The sequence below is a fragment of the Oncorhynchus nerka genome, linkage group LG12 (assembly GCF_034236695.1).
Source record: "Oncorhynchus nerka isolate Pitt River linkage group LG12, Oner_Uvic_2.0, whole genome shotgun sequence".
Classification (NCBI taxonomy): domain Eukaryota; kingdom Metazoa; phylum Chordata; class Actinopteri; order Salmoniformes; family Salmonidae; genus Oncorhynchus; species Oncorhynchus nerka.
Window position 1 is genome coordinate 79,402,133 of NC_088407.1, and position 16,690 is coordinate 79,418,822.

Sequence of the window (16,690 nt, forward strand, 5' to 3'; positions counted from 1 at the left end):
TGTCACGAGCTGCATTTGTCATCACCATGTACAACACTAGACAGGGGAGCTTGTTTGTCATTGCAACAACTCTGAACAATGTTTTATCTAGACTGTAAATGAGGGTCCATGCCTCATAGCTGCAGATTTAAACTGATTAAATGAGTAGTTTGATATGATGGGCGTTAAGATACACAATTTACTAATAAAAATATGTATTCTGTCTATACATTTTTAACTGTATTGGCACTGAATATCTCCCAATCATGTCTGATGTTTTTAGCCATGTGCTTTAGCTTTTCCTAACTATGCTGCTATTTGAGCACTTTGCCTTCCAGTTAACAGAATAGTGGTGTGCTAGTTTCAGAGCAAAAGCTTTTGTTTTGAGTTCAAATAAAGGCCACTTTCTGACTATAATCTAATATTTTTCAAAGCTGCTATGGAACTTGTGTGGTTTGTCATTTTAGAGAACTATACTCACTTGAGGGTGGACCACTTCCAAAAGTATTTTGGCAGTTCCTTACTTGGAAATTGTGCAATCATTTTAGAAAACAAATAAGAGTCTGAAGTGTAAAATGTAAGTCTGTCTTTTAAAGTGTAAAAACAAATAAAGCAATGCACTGATAAAACTGTGATCTGGTATGAGTAGGTTGTCACTTGTTTCATACACTGCACTCCTGTCCACGTACAGTGCATTCAGAAAGTATTCAGATCCCTTCACCTTTTCCACATTTTGTTATGTTACAGCCTTATTATAAAATGGATTAAACTACATGTTTTCTCATCAATCTACACACAATACCCCATAATGACAAAGCGAAAATAGGTTAGTATACATTTTTCTACATGTATTCCTTTTTTTTTTTTAAACATACCTTATTTACATAAGTATTCAGACCCTTTGCTATGAGAAGTTTTGAACCACCAAGCCTCTTCCTAGAGCTGGCCGTCCAGCAAAACTGAGCAATCGGGAAAAGGGCCTTGGTCAGGAAGGTGACCAAGAACCTGATGGTGACTCTAACATAGTGCCTGAGTTCCTCTGTTAAAAATGGGAGAACCTTCCAGGAGGACAACCATCCTTGCAGTACTCCACCAACTAGGCCTTTATGGTAGAGTGGCCACTACTCAGTTAAAGGCACATGACAGCCTGCTTTGAGATTGCCAAAACGCACTTAAAAACTCTCAGCTCATGAGAAACTAGATTCTCTCACATCTGGAAGAAACCTGGCACCAACCCTACGGTGAAGCATGGTGGTGGCAGCATCATGCTGTGGGGATGTTATTCAGCTGCAGGAACTAGGATATTAGTCAGGATCGAGGGAAAGATGAACGGAGCAAAGTACAGCGAGATCCTTGATGAAAACCTGCTCCAGAACACTTAGGACCTCAGACTGGGGAGAAGGTTGACCTTCCAACAGGACAATGACCCTAAGCACACAGCCAAGACATACAGGATTGGCTTCGAGACAAGTCTATGAATGTCTTTCAGTGGCCCAGCCAGAGCCCGGACTTAAACCAGATCGAACATCTCTGGAGACCTGAAAATAGCTGTGCAGCGACCCTCCCCATTCAACCTGACAGAGCTTGAGAAGATCTGCAGAGAAGAATGGGAAAAACTCCCCAAATAAAGGTGTGCCAAGCTTGTAGCGTCATACCCAAGAAGACTAGAGGCTGTAATCGCTGCCAAAGGTGCTTCAACAAAGTACTGAGTAAAGAATCTGAATACTTACGGAAATGTGATCTTTTTTCTTCTTTTATATAATTCGAAAAAATGTCTAAAAAAACTGTTTTTGCTTTGTCATTATGGGCTATTGTGTGTAGATTGATGAGGATAATATATATTTTTTAATCCATTTTAACGTAATGCTGTAACGTGACAAAATGGGAAAAGGTCAATAGGTCTGAATACTTGCTGTATTTATGGCGCGTTCACGTGCTAGGAAACTCTGAAATGTTCGACTTGCTAACTGGTTGAAAGCGGCACGTGTATAACTACCACCAGTTAGGAAGTCTGAAATGTAAAGTTTCCTAGTTCCGACTAGCACCTGAACGCAGCATTAAATAATGGTTTGTCAACTGTAAAAGCATTGAATCTGTATAAAAATGAAAATATAATAGACCTCTTTTCCCCCTGTTCACAAGTGCAATATAGATGTAAATGCTTAGAACACAACAGTGTGATCACTCAGAAAATAAAACGCCTTAACATCATTAAAAATATAATCACGACACAGTAATCATTGTCAGGTTCAAAGGTAATGGCAAGTCAGTTCAAACAGTAATATGCATATCCCACATCTCAGTCCGTGTCCTGAAGCAGAGGTGTCAGTCCGTGTCCTAAAGCAGAGAGGTGTCGGTCCGTGTCCTGAAGCAGAGAGGTGTCGGTCCGTGTCCTGAAGCAGAGAGGTGTCAGTCCGTGTCCTGATGCAGAGAGGTGTCAGTCCGTGTCCTGAAGCAGAGAGGTGTCAGTCCGTGTGCTGAAGCAGAGAGGTGTCGGTCCGTGTCCTAAAGCAGAGAGGTGTCGGTCCGTGTCCTGAAGCAGAGAGGTGTCAGTCCGTGTCCTGAAGCAGAGAGGTGTCGGTCCGTGTCCTAAAGCAGAGAGGTGTCAGTCCGTGTCCTGAAGCAGAGAGGTGTCAGTCCGTGTCCTGAAGCAGAGAGGTGTCAGTCCGTGTCCTAAAGCAGGGAGGTGTCAGTCCGTGTCCTGAAGCAGACAGGTGTCGGTCCGTGTCCTGAAGCAGAGAGGAGTCGGTCCGTGTCCTGAAGCAGAGAGGTGTCAGTCCGTGTCCTGAAGCAGAGAGGTGTAGGTCCGTGTCCTGAAGAAGAGAGGTGTCAGTCCGTGTCCTGAAGCAGAGAGGTGTCAGTCCGTGTCCTGAAGCAGAGAGGTGTCGGTCCGTGTCCTGAAGCAGAGAGGTGTCAGTCCGTGTCCTGAAGCAGAGAGGTGTCAGTCCGTGTCCTGAAGCAGAGACGTGTCAGTCCGTGTCCTGAAGCAGAGAGAGCTTCAGTGGACAGGTCAGGAGGATGGAGGCATCTGAATCGCCTGCAGTAACTGCCTGGTCTGCTCCGTCTGTGCATGCACCCATTTTAGCTGCTTCTCCAGCACACTATCACTCATCAGCACTGAAAACTCTCCGTCTGAACAATAACATGACATAGCAGATTATTACATAGTATAACACAACAACAAGCCATTGACTATAACTGCATGTACCTGCCCTTATGTTAATGCACTACAGTTTATGTTTCTCAGGATAACTAGAAAGTAGTGTTATTGACATCAAGCACAGAAATGTGGTATTTTAGGCATAGACAGCATGACTGGTTAAAGTGTTGTTACAAAACCATGACCAACCTTTCTTCAGGTTGCATAGAGTAACAATACTCAGCTGTTGGAATCGCACTTCCTGGTTCTTGAGGTACATCAGGAGATATTCAGAGATGGCAGCGTAGTGTGGCGTCAGTAGTTGGATGACATGTGCTGTATTATATATGAGCAACAAGAAAAAAAATGCATGTACAGATGTAGGATCTTAATTTGACCTACAGCACCAGTCAAAAGTTTAGACACGCCTACTCATTCAAGGGTTTTTCTTTATTTTTACATTGTAGAATAATAGTGAAGACAAAACTATGAAATAATACATATGGAATCATGTAGTAACCCCCCCAAAAAGTGTTAAATCAAAATATATTTTATATTTGAGATTCTTCAAAGTAGCCACCCTTTGCCTTGATGGCAGCTGTGCACACGCTAAGCATTCTCTCAACCAGCTTCATGAGGTAGTCATGAGGAATGCATTTCAATTAAGAGGTGTACCTTGTTAAACGTTCATTTGTGGAATGTATTTATTTATTATTGTGTTTGAGCCAAACAGTTGTGTTGTGACAAGGTAGGGGGGTATACAGAAGATAGCCATATTTAGTAAAAGACCAAGTCCATATTATGGCAAGAACAGCTCAAATAAGCAAAGAGAAACCACAGTCCATCATTACTTTAAGACATGAAGGTCAGTCAATGCAGAAGTTTTCAAGAACTTCTAAAGATTCTTCAAGTGCTGTTGCAAAAAGCATCAAGCGCTATGATGAAACGGTCTCTCATGAGGACCGCCACAGGAAAGACCCAGAGCTACCTCTGCTGCAGAGGATAAGTTCAAATAAATGCTTCACAGAGTTCAAGTAACAGACACATCTCAACATCAACTGTTCAGGGGAGACTGTGTGAATCAGGCCTTCACGGTCGAATTGCTGCAAAGAAACAACTACTAAAAGGACACCAATAAGAAGAGACTTGCTTGGTCCAAGAAACATGAGCAATGGACATTAGACTGGTGGAAATTTGTCCTTTGGTCTGGTAAGTCCAAATTTGAGGTTTTTGATTCCAACCGTCATGTCTTTGTGAGACACAGACTAGGTGAACGGATGATCTCCGCATGTGTGGTTCCCTCGGTGAAGCATGGAGGAGGACATGCGAGGGTGCTTTGCTGGTGACACTGTCAGTGATTTATTTAGAATTCAAGGCACACTTAACCAGCATGGCTACCACAGCTTTCTTCAGCGATACGCCATTCCATCCGCTTTGCACTTAGTGGGACTATCATTTGTTTTTCAACAGGACAATGACCCAAAAACACCTCCAGGCTTTGTAAGGGCTATTTGACCAAGAAGGAGAGTGATGGAGTGCTGCATCAGATGACCTGGCCTCCACAATCACCCGACCTCAACCCAATTGAAATGTTTTGGGATGAGTTAGACCGCAGAGTGAAGGAAAAGCAGCCAATAAGTGTTCAGTATATGTGGGAACTCCTTCAAGACTGTTGGAAAAGCATTCCAGGTGAAGCTGGTTGAGAGAAGCAAGACAGAGCGAGAGAGACACAGAGTGAGAGAGACAAAGCTGTCATCAAGGCAACGGGTGGCTACTTTGAAGAATTTCAAATATATTTTGATTTGTTTAACACTTTTTTGGTTACTACATGATTCCATATGTGTTATTTCATAGTTTTGATGACTATGATCACTATTATTCTACAATGTAGGAAATAGTAAAAAGAAAGAAAAACCCTTGAATGAGTAGGTGTGTCTAAACTTTTGTCTGGTACTGTATATTGTAAAAGCAAAATAATCCTGCAGCAACAGGATTTGAACATTTAGTCCATAATGTTGCTTGATCGGTGGTTCGGCTTTTAGCTGGCCAAAAGTAGGCATCATGAAAAGTGCAATACTGTTAATATAACCGTGTCTGGGTTTTCAGTGAATTTATGTACATCACAAAGCTCAACTGTATGAGCACACATAGGACAATCTTGCTGATACAGACAGTATAGCATTTAAGAGAAAATATATTTATTATTGCAAGTATTACACTATCAATCATGGTGCTAGTCACAGATCAAATAAAGGGACTAGACAACAAACAGAATACATGCATATTACCGTTCATCTTTAGTTTGCTGATGATGGAAGCAGACCTATAGGACAGCTCTAGATTGTCCATTTGTGCAGAGAACTTCACCAGACTTGAAACATGTTCAGGAGTAATTTTTGTGGCCAAATGAGACTGAAGTAAGTCTGAAAAGGAAAGAGAAAAGTTGTAATAGAGGTGAGGTGACATAAATTAAACTGGTTTATGAATTGCTTGTATTCTCACCCCAGCTTGTCAGGTGATGTAAACAGGAAGTGACACACAGAACGGTCTCCTCTGAGGTCACACTGGACACAAGGGCCTTGAGAAGTCCCGTTACACACTCACTGTCCATAACAGCCTGTAGACAACACAAGGCTTGATCATCCCATGGCCACATGAATGAAAATGCATTTAAAATGGCTTCCAATAATCACTGCATTCATGTGACATCACCAGGTCAGTGTCTCTATATTCATCTTAAAGGACCATTCTTGGTTTGATAAAAGTTAACATGTGACTGAACATATAGATGGAAACCACATCTACATTCCAATGTCCATACTAGCAGACCAGTAAGAATGAAGCAATGTTATGGGCATGCGTTCTACGTAATATGGTAGTGTGGACATTGGAACAGCGCCTCGTATTCTAGTGAGTGAATAAGTGAGCGACATGGCAGCCATTATTACCTGCTGTCCCTCGCTGGTGCTGCTGAGGTTGGTGATGGTAACAACACTGTGGTTGATGATGGAGCTGGATCTGTGACAGAGGAGCAGCTGCCCTATCATCTGTACCAGGCCCTCATTCACCAGGCCCTCCTAGAGGGAAACACAGTGAATACGGATTGCTAACACCGGTACAAATAACATCGATTGTAATCACCACCATCATTAGATAATAGATAGAATCCTGTCAGATATGTCAAACCTGAGATTCGAACCACCAACCCTCCAGATACTAGCCCACCTCTCTAACCTTGAAGCTATAGCTGCGCCCATCAACATCTAATTTAAAAAATCTCACTCTATTGGGTTGGTGTGTGGCTAGCTCAGACAGTAGTGCTATAGCAGACTCAGTCAGAGGGGGAGTAGCGGAGCACAGAAGGGCCTTCAGAGGCAACACACAGTTCAGGTACATCAGCTGCTCCTGGGTCACAACTACAAAACAAAGCACAACACTGCATCCAATCCACAAGGATCTGTACAATCTTGAATATGTGCCTAAAACATTAACAGAGTGTGTTCTGTGGTTAAACGTTAGAATTACCATTCCCTGAAAGGATTTGGAGGCATCTGCAAGCTTGGGATGCATTCTAGAAATAAAATACAAACATTTGGCCCAAGGTTGAGTAAGAAAACATTTCATGACAGAATACATTTCAGTGTGAAACTGTAACATCTGTTGGACATACTAGTAGATATTCATAGACTTCCAGGCATTGCGTTTACTCCAGTTAGCATTGGCTGGCCAAACTACCTCTAACTTCCTTCATACTGGGCACAGAGACATAAAAATGGTATTCACGACTTCATCTGACTCTGTGTAAGTGGATACGGGGCCTGATTGCCAAAAGACCAACCATTACCTTCTGCACTGATGAGGACATGAGTGTCAGCAGAGACTTCAACAGAAAACGGTCTCCAATGCCCAACATTTTGGGATGATGGCCCGGGACGGTGGCTATATTGCTCAGGGCAGAGCAGCTGTAGAACTAAAATACAGACAGAATATCAGTTCAGTTCAGAGCACAATAGAAGTTCAGGCTGAAGACCACTGGGACAAAATAAGCACAGACTTGGTCATCATGCTATAAGCGTACTATTGTTGTAAACAAATAACCACTAAAAAACTGCAGCACATAGTTACTTTGATGTGGTTTTAAAAACAGCAATATTTGGCTTGAGGGCAGGAGACAGTGGATGTTTTACCTGGACCTCATAGTTGGAGGACTGCAACAGAAGTGCCAGTACAGGAATGGCTCCTTCTTGACATAACACTCCCATCGTCCTCTCTAGAAAGAGCAGCAATGAAGGCTAATGTAGTGCCAGATTAATGGAAAGGTAATAGAAGGCAGACAAAATAATGGTCAGAAATGGAGACGGGGGCCTCTCGGGTGGCGCAGTGGTTAAGGGCGCTGTACTGAAGCGCCAGCTGTGCCATCAGAGTCCCTGGGTTCGCGCCCAGGCTCTGTCGTAACCGGCCGTGACCGGGAGGTCCGTGGGGCGACGCACAATTGGCCTAGCGTCGCCCGGGTTAGGGAGGGCTTGGTCGGTAGGGGTGTCCTTGTCTCATCGCGCACCAGCGACTCCTGTGGCGGGCTGGGCGCAGTGTGCGCTAGCCAAGGTGGCCAGGTGCACGGTGTTTCCTACGGCACATTGGTGCGGCTGGCTTCCGGGTTGGATGTGCACTGTGTTAAGAAGCAGTGCGGCTTGGTTGGGTTGTGTATCGGAGGACGCATGACTTTCAACCTTTGTCTCTCCCGAGCCCGTACGGGAGTTGTAGCGATGAGACAAGATAGTAGCTACTACAACAACAATTGGATACCACGAAATTAGGGAGAAAAAGGGGTAAAAATTCAACAACAAAAAAAGAAGAAAAAAAAGAAAAGAAATGGAGACGTACAGTATGTCTAGGAATGAGTTAAGTTGGGACCACATGAATAAATCCATCCATCTATTCTCCATTGATCTCTATGGTTAAGTTGGGACCACATGAATAAATCCATCCATCTATTCTTCATTGATCTCTATGGTTAAGTTGGGACCACATGAATAAATCCTTCCATCTATTCTCCATTGATCTCTATGGTTAAGTTGGGACCACATGAATAAATCCATCCATCTATTCTCCATTGATCTCTATGGTTAAGTTGGGACCACATGAATAAATCCATCCATCTATTCTTCATTGATCTCTATGGTTAAGTTGGGACCACATGAATAAATCCATCCATCTATTCTTCATTGATCTCTATGGTTAAGTTGGGACCACATGAATAAATCCATCCATCTATTCTTCATTGATCTCTATGGTTAAGTTGGGACCACATGAATAAATCCATCCATCTATTCTCCATTGATCTCTATGGTTAAGTTGGGACCACATGAATAAATCCATCCATCTATTCTCCATTGATCTCTATGGTTAAGTTGGGACCACATGAATAAATCCATCCATCTATTCTCCATTGATCTCTATGGTTAAGTTGGGACCACATGAATAAATCCATCCATCTATTCTCCATTGATCTCTATGGTTAAGTTGGGACCACATGAATAAATCCATCCATCTATTCTCCATTGATCTCTATGGTTAAGTTGGGACCACATGAATAAATCCATCCATCTATTCTCCATTGATCTCTATGGTTAAGTTGGGACCACATGAATAAATCCATCCATCTATTCTTCATTGATCTCTATGGTTAAGTTGGGACCACATGAATAAATCCATCCATCTATTCTTCATTGATCTCTATGGTTAAGTTGGGACCACATGAATAAATCCTTCCATCTATTCTCCATTGATCTCTATGGTTAAGTTGGGACCACATGAATAAATCCATCCATCTATTCTCCATTGATCTCTATGGTTAAGTGACACGCGTCACTTGTTTTGAAATGTCAGCAAACAATGAGATCACAGCCAACGAATGTGTCATTTGAACTCCACCCACTGTGGTCATATGAATACAGCAACAACCCAGAATGTGGCAGCAACCTGAGATGTGTGCATAGTACAGGGTGTACAGACCATTATGTATTGGTGGACATAGTTCTGTGCAGACCTACCAGACTGTGTGAGGTTTAAAAGGGCCCAGACTGCATTCTGTTGGACTTGGGGATCGTAAGACTTGGCTAAAACCAGTAGTGGAATCACCCCTTCAGCTGACACGATAGCTTCCCGGTTTGAGTCTAAATAAATGTGAGGCAATAACAACAACAACAAAAAATAGAGATTAAATGTCATGTCTAGTTTGGACAACAGAGTCATGTTGAGTTAGAATGGAAGGTTGAGTTAGAATAGAATGTTGGGTTAGAATACATGGAACACGACGTCCCACATGTGTCATGCCTTTCACCTTACATTAACCAGCAAGAATGAAGCCGTGTACATCTTTCAGCAGGGATATCATACATGTTGTGCTTAGCTTCTTATCTGAGAGTAAATCAGTTTGTGGGGAAAGCAAATGAAGAGAAACCTGATCCTATCGATTGTAAAACAAGAAATTCATTGACAATAGCACCAGCACTTTGTTGCACTAATGTTGTAATGTGTATGTCGTCGTGTGTAGGTGTTGTAATGTCTCAGCCAGTGATATCTAGTCACTGGCTGGGGATCAATAAAGTGTGTATGTCGTCGTGTGTATTGGTGTTGTAATGTCTCAGCCAGCGATATCTAGTCACTGGCTGGGGATCAATAAAGTGTGTATGTCGTCGTGTGTATTGGTGTTGTAATGTCTCAACCAGTGATATCTAGTCACTGGCTGGGGATCAATAAAGTGTGTATGTCGTCGTGTGTATTGGTGTTGTAATGTCTCAGCCAGCGATATCTAGTCACTGGCTGGGGATCAATAAAGTGTGTATGTCGTCGTGTGTATTGGTGTTGTAATGTCTCAGCCAGCGATATCTAGTCACTGGCTGGGGATCAATAAAGTGTGTATGTCGTCGTGTGTATTGGTGTTGTAATGTCTCAGCCAGCGATATCTAGTCACTGGCTGGGGATCAATAAAGTGTGTATGTCGTCGTGTGTATTGGTGTTGTTATGTCTCAGCCAGCGATATCTAGTCACTGGCTGGGGATCAATAAAGTGTGTATGTCGTCGTGTGTATTGGTGTTGTTATGTCTCAGCCAGCGATATCTAGTCACTGGCTGGGGATCAATAAAGTGTGTATGTCGTCGTGTGTAGGTGTTGTTATGTCTCAGCCAGTGATATCTAGTCACTGGCTGGGGATCAATAAAGTGTGTATGTCGTCGTGTGTATTGGTGTTGTTATGTCTCAGCCAGTGATATCTAGTCACTGGCTGGGGATCAATAAAGTGTGTATGTCGTCGTGTGTATTGGTGTTGTTATGTCTCAGCCAGCGATATCTAGTCACTGGCTGGGGATCAATAAAGTGTGTATGTCGTCGTGTGTATTGGTGTTGTAATGTCTCAGCCAGCGATATCTAGTCACTGGCTGGGGATCAATAAAGTGTGTATGTCGTCGTGTGTATTGGTGTTGTTATGTCTCAGCCAGTGATATCTAGTCACTGGCTGGGGATCAATAAAGTGTGTATGTCGTCGTGTGTATTGGTGTTGTTATGTCTCAGCCAGCGATATCTAGTCACTGGCTGGGGATCAATAAAGTGTGTATGTCGTCGTGTGTATGTTATGTCTCAGCCAGCGATATCTAGTCACTGGCTGGGGATCAATAAAGTGTGTATGTCGTCGTGTGTATTGGTGTTGTTATGTCTCAGCCAGCGATATCTAGTCACTGGCTGGGGATCAATAAAGTGTGTATGTCGTCGTGTGTATTGGTGTTGTTATGTCTCAGCCAGCGATATCTAGTCACTGGCTGGGGATCAATAAAGTGTGTATGTCGTCGTGTGTATTGGTGTTGTTATGTCTCAGCCAGCAATATCTAGTCACTGGCTGGGGATCAATAAAGTGTGTATGTCGTCGTGTGTATTGGTGTTGTAATGTCTCAGCCAGCGATATCTAGTCACTGGCTGGGGATCAATAAAGTGTGTATGTCATCGTGTGTAGGTGTTGTTATGTCTCAGCCAGCGATATCTAGTCACTGGCTGGGGATCAATAAAGTGTGTATGTCGTCGTGTGTATTGGTGTTGTTATGTCTCAGCCAGCGATATCTAGTCACTGGCTGGGGATCAATAAAGTGTGTATGTCGTCGTGTGTAGGTGTTGTAATGTCTCAGCCAGTGATATCTAGTCACTGGCTGGGGATCAATAAAGTGTGTATGTCGTCGTGTGTATTGGTGTTGTTATGTCTCAGCCAGCGATATCTAGTCACTGGCTGGGGATCAATAAAGTGTGTATGTCGTCGTGTGTATTGGTGTTGTAATGTCTCAGCCAGTGACATCTAATTTTCCTCTGGGGATCAATATAGATCAAATCAAACGTAAACACTAGTCCACCAACCTGAGGAGGCCAGTGAGGCAATACATTGGCAGGAGTTACACTGGACAGTGGGGTCCCCAGACTGGAGCATCTCTAGCAGGGGCATCAGCATCCCTGTCTCAATCACCTGCTCCTTACTCACTAGAAGACAGTAGTACAGTGTTTAACCTTGAGACAGTGCGTGTGTATGTGTCTGTGTGTACATACCTTTGTTCTTCACTAGCAGATGAACCAGAGACAGAGTGGTGATCCTCTGAACCTCCATGTCATTAGAGAGCAGTAGGGCTGTGTATGGCTCCAGGAGAGCAACGGGTAGAGGATAATCCACTGCAACAAGACAGGAGGAGAGGAAATCATGTCACCAATCATGTTCCTGTATTTTCAACTACCTATAGAGAGTTATAGGCTGTACAGGATCGCTTTCTGCCTAGAGACCTATTGTATGCCTCCATGTAACAGGGGGAATCTATTCTTATCTTCCTGCCCTCATGGAAAACATTTGGTCAGACATTTTCATAATACTGGTCACTTCTGTCACAAAGCATATCACTACAATAGAATAGATAAACTGATGGGAGACCTGTACTGCACAGCCACTACAAAACAGTATACTATTACAATGGGATAGAAATCTTTCTCATAACAATCTGTCTCAAATATTAACATGACACAATATGCTACTTAAAATGACACTTAAACACAGTACACTGACTGAGGTGTGTCAACTGACCTGTAATAAATTAATGCTGACTGGTGGAGGCTGCTAAGGGGAGGACGGCTCATAATAATGTCTGGAACGGAGCAAATGGAATGGCATCAAACACATGGAAATCACGTGTCTGATATATTTTATACCATTCCACCTATTCTGCTCCAGCCATTACCACGAGCCATCCTCCCTAATTATAGTGCCACCAACCTCCTGTGATGCTGACCAATGATTTCCAGATGCTCCTATGTATTTAATGCCTGTAGACAATACTGGGTTGAGCAGTGTAGTTAAAACTTTGATTCGACTGGTGTGCACGACTACACATCCATTTAGAATACCAATACCTGTGTCCAGGTGGTTCAGTAGTGTCTGAGCAGCCTGTCTCTCGTGCTGCTCTGAGATATAGGATGCAACAGTTGCTCTCTTCCTCCGCAGACAGCTACATCTTGTCAGGTTCTTTATACACTCCGTTATCTTCTGTACAAGTTCAGACCGCAATCTCTTTACACAAGCAACGAAGTCCTTTAGCAGTTGTGCACACTTTTCACATATTCCGGTGTCCATCTCCAAAGCAAAGTGAAATCAACATTCATTCACTATAGTATAAAAAGATATATTGTATAATATACGATGTATACAGGCTATATGTTACTTATTCGTTGAATTCCAGTAGCAGTGCTCAGGTAGTAGTTTCTTAACAAGCCATGTATTTGCGTGTCTCTGCTGGAACAAAGAAAGACATGCACCTGCCTACCAGTGCCAAGGCATTACATGTAAAGTGAATGGAGAGTTTAAGACGCCACGTGACATTACTGTTCTCGCCCAGTGGACTGCACGTTCCTTTGTTTCATTCTGAGCATGTATATACAACGAAACATTCCTTAAAACACCACATTATGAATACATACAAGATACATGCATATACGTCTTGCTATTAATTCATTGCTATTCAAAGGTAGAGTTATGCAGAGTATATTCAGAAATGGGTAAACATGGCTGATGAAAACGTGTAATTTAAGTTGAAATGTATGTATGTAAATGTTAAATTGTCTATTGTTTTTGTCTATATGTGTTTTTGTTTATTGCACAACAAAACTAAAAACATATGTGCAATGGCTTGGATACATTTTCAAATGTAATCTCCAGGGAAAAATTATATCTGAAAAAAGTGACATTGTACACATTTTTTTTTAAATGGTGAAATCAAAGACCATAGATGAAACGTCATCCACAAGATTTTTTTCGCAACGGTGTCGGGGGTCACAATCACTGTCATTTACTCACGTATGGTGGTCAATGGTATGTTTTACAGGTTGTCGATGTTAGTTTGCATGTCCATTCACTTAAATAAACATTATTGCAAGACACTGTTAAGCTTGGCATCATTGTGGTGACCCTTGTAGCTAGCCAGATTCATTTAGCTGATTAGCTAACGTTATCAGCTAACTAACTTGAACTATACTGTAACGGTCAGCTAGCCAGCTATCTACAGCTTTTTGCAAAGATGATAACTAGCTAGCTATCTATGTTTGTCTTTCATCAGTTGAGTAGGCCTACCCTATGTGGTCAAGATGGACTGGATAGGCAGGTTGCAGGCTGGTCAAATACAAAGTTAGAAAACTACCGTTGCTTGCAATCAGACCCATAACATTGTACCCTGTTAGCTAATGTATTACAGTAACTACCACATGAATGTATCTGATTAATCCGCTGCCTTGCATGTTTCAGGAGGAAAAACCCCCCTGGGCCCTTTGCAAGCAGAATGAGTGTCACTTCCGAAGCCGGAGAGAGTGAAGCCTTGATGAGGTTTTTAAGATATACACTGACCTGGCTACATTCAGAGAAGAAGAGTCCAGCTCAGCCAGAGCAGGAGAGTATTGTGGCAAGTTGGAACAGGTCAGATCAAGAAGGCTTGGGGGCTGAAATCACTTTAAGTTTGATAATGTTGTAGCCTACAATATTTGTTGTGCATGGTCCCTGTGAATTAACGTCCATGCACATAAATCCTGTTCTCACCTTTGCATCCCCACTCCTATCTTTCAGCTCCAGACTTTGAAACATAACCTTGACCTTGTGAAAGACACAGAGGACAATGAGACTATCCTCCAGAACACTTATGACCCTGACCAGGGCAACCCTTGTTTCACCAAGAACAAGCTCAGGGAGATGGAGGTAGCAGAGAAGGTCAACAACAACAACGGGAACCAGGACTAGGAGAAGGAGCAACCAACCAAAGGAAAGAGGAAGAGTGGAGGGAGCTGCCTCCAGCCTCAGTGCAGCAGGAGGATACTTCTAACATTTAGATCGACCAGACTGACAATACTGCAGGAAATGCCAAAACAGCCAAATCCAAGGCCTCCTTGGAGTCAGAAGGTCCTGGGAATATACATAGGAGAAAGAATAACAAAGGGAAGAGGAGAGGAGGAGGTATCTGGGGCCCAGAGTGGGGCTGCGTTGGAACTCAAGGATGAGTGACTCCATGAGTAACGGTAGCAGATGGCACAGGAAGTGGAGAGGAGGAGGTGTCTGGGGCCCAGAGTGGGGCTGCGTTGGAACTCAAGGATGAGTTACTCCATGAGTAACGGTAGCAGATGGCACAGGAAGTGGAGAGGAGGAGGTGTCTGGGGCCCAGAGTGGGGCTGCGTTGGAACTCAAGGATGAGTGACTGCATGAGTAACGGTAGCAGATGGCACAGGAAGTGGAGAGGAGGAGGTGTCTGGGGCCCAGAGTGGGGCTGCGTTGGAACTCAAGGATGAGTGACTCCATGAGTAACGGTAGCAGATGGCACAGGAAGTGGAGAGGAGGAGGTGTCTGGGGCCCAGAGTGGGGCTGCGTTGGAAATCAAGGATGAGTGACTCCATGAGTAACGGTAGCAGATGGCACAGGAAGTGGAGAGGAGGAGGTGTCTGGGGCCCAGAGTGGGGCTGCGTTGGAACTCAAGGATGAGTGACTCCATGAGTAACGGTAGCAGATGGCCCAGGAAGTGGAGAGGAGGAGGTGTCTGGGGCCCAGAGTGGGGCTGCGTTGGAACTCAAGGATGAGTGACTCCATGAGTAACGGTAGCAGATGGCACAGGAAGTGGAGAGGGCCACCGTGAAGAAGACTACACAAGAAGTCAACAATGGACAAGACCAACGCTGCCCCTCAGGAAGCAGTAACATTAAACAATGAAGGTGCAAAGAAGAAGAAGAAGAACAAGCTGAGGTCGTCATTGGATTCTGAGAGGGAGACGAGGTGTGTAGAAGTCTTGCAGGATGAATTTTCAGAACTCCAGTGAGGTTTGCATGAACCTGTAAGGAAGCAGTAAGTCAGGTATTCTCAATCTTTTTGTGGACGGGGAAAACTTTTGTGATAGCAAATTCATCAGGGACCTCCTCATAATCAGAACACAACTCGAGTGAGATAAAAAATAGCATACAAGGAGTTGTACTATGACTTTGGCAGTGCATGGATACAAGTCTCAGGCCCTGGGAAGGAAAATGTAGCGGTTTTCAAGCTAATTTCCTGTAATTCTACACATTTTGTCATGTGGGGCAGACAGATTTTTGTTGTTGTTGCAGCTTTAACGCTAATAACATTCTACAACTTTTTCCATGAGGCAGAGAGAAAACTACAATTTTAAAGCTTAATTTACAATCCATTTATAATAATTGGTACTGTGGATACCAATATCCCTGTGAGCATCCCAGGCCCATGTAGCCCAGGGTTAATAACATATTCATTGTAAATTAATAATAATAATAATACATTTTATTGTATCACACACTCTAAACTTATTCCACAGATCCCTTGGCCAAAATGTGTTGAATCTGTTGTTATTAGTAATATTCATAAAAATGATATATGTAAAAAATAAAAATTGTGCGTCGCCCCACGGACCTCCCGGTCACGGCCGGCTGCGACAGGGCCTGGGTGCGAACCCAGAGTCTCTGGTGGCACACCTAACACTGCGATGCAGTGCCCTAGACCACTGCTCCACCCGGGGAAACGGATAATTTCTTAATGAAATATCTACATAGGTGTACAGAGGCCCATTATCAGCAACCATCACTCCTGTGTTCCAATGGCACATTGTGTTAGCTAATCCAAGTTTATCATTTTAAAAGGCCAATTGATCATTAGAAAACCCTTTTGAAATGATGTTAGCACAGCTGAAAAATGGTGTCCTGATTAAAGAAGCAATAAAACGGGCCTTCTTTAGACTAGTTGAGTATCTGGAGCGTCAGCATTTGTGGGTTCGAAAACAGGCTCAAAATGGCCAGAAACCAAGCACTTTCTTCAGAAACTCGTCAGTCTATTCTTGTTCTGAGAAATGAAGGCTATTCCATGCGAGAAATTGCCAAGAAACTGAAGATCTCGTATAGCGCTGTGTACTACTCCTTTCACAGAACAGCGCATACTGGCTCTAACCAGAATAGAAAGAGAAGTGGGAGGCTCTGGTGCACAACTGAGCAAGAAGCCGTGTACATTAGGGATTTTGGAAT

The 16,690-nt window shown here is 43.2% G+C and overlaps 1 protein-coding gene across 1 annotated transcript; it reads right to left on the minus strand.

Annotated features, from left to right (window-relative positions):
* Nucleotides 1-550: 550 nt before the first annotated feature.
* On the minus strand, nt 551-13,003 carry LOC115120543 (uncharacterized). The gene is made up of 13 exons (XM_029649501.2): nt 12,551-13,003; nt 11,702-11,821; nt 11,516-11,635; nt 9,169-9,291; nt 7,306-7,388; nt 6,963-7,088; nt 6,644-6,689; nt 6,401-6,534; nt 6,067-6,195; nt 5,621-5,735; nt 5,407-5,541; nt 3,329-3,454; nt 551-3,111 (listed from the first exon to the last, which is right to left on the minus strand). The coding sequence occupies exons 1-13, from the start codon at nt 12,768-12,770 to the stop codon at nt 2,990-2,992; spliced, it is 1,599 nt and encodes a 532-aa protein (XP_029505361.1). The 5' UTR covers nt 12,771-13,003; the 3' UTR covers nt 551-2,989.
* Nucleotides 13,004-16,690: the final 3,687 nt, after the last annotated feature.

Excerpts from the sequence above, each read along its gene's own strand:
- LOC115120543 (XM_029649501.2), bottom strand. The coding sequence starts at position 12,770 with ATGGACACCGGAATATGTGAAAAGTGTGCACAACTGCTAAAGGACTTC. Across the intron at positions 7,089-7,305 it reads CCTCCAACTATGAGGTCCAG|TTCTACAGCTGCTCTGCCCT; the intron begins GTAAAACATCCA and ends TCTGTATTTTAG. Across the intron at positions 5,736-6,066 it reads GCACCAGCGAGGGACAGCAG|GCTGTTATGGACAGTGAGTG; the intron begins GTAATAATGGCT and ends TGTTGTCTACAG.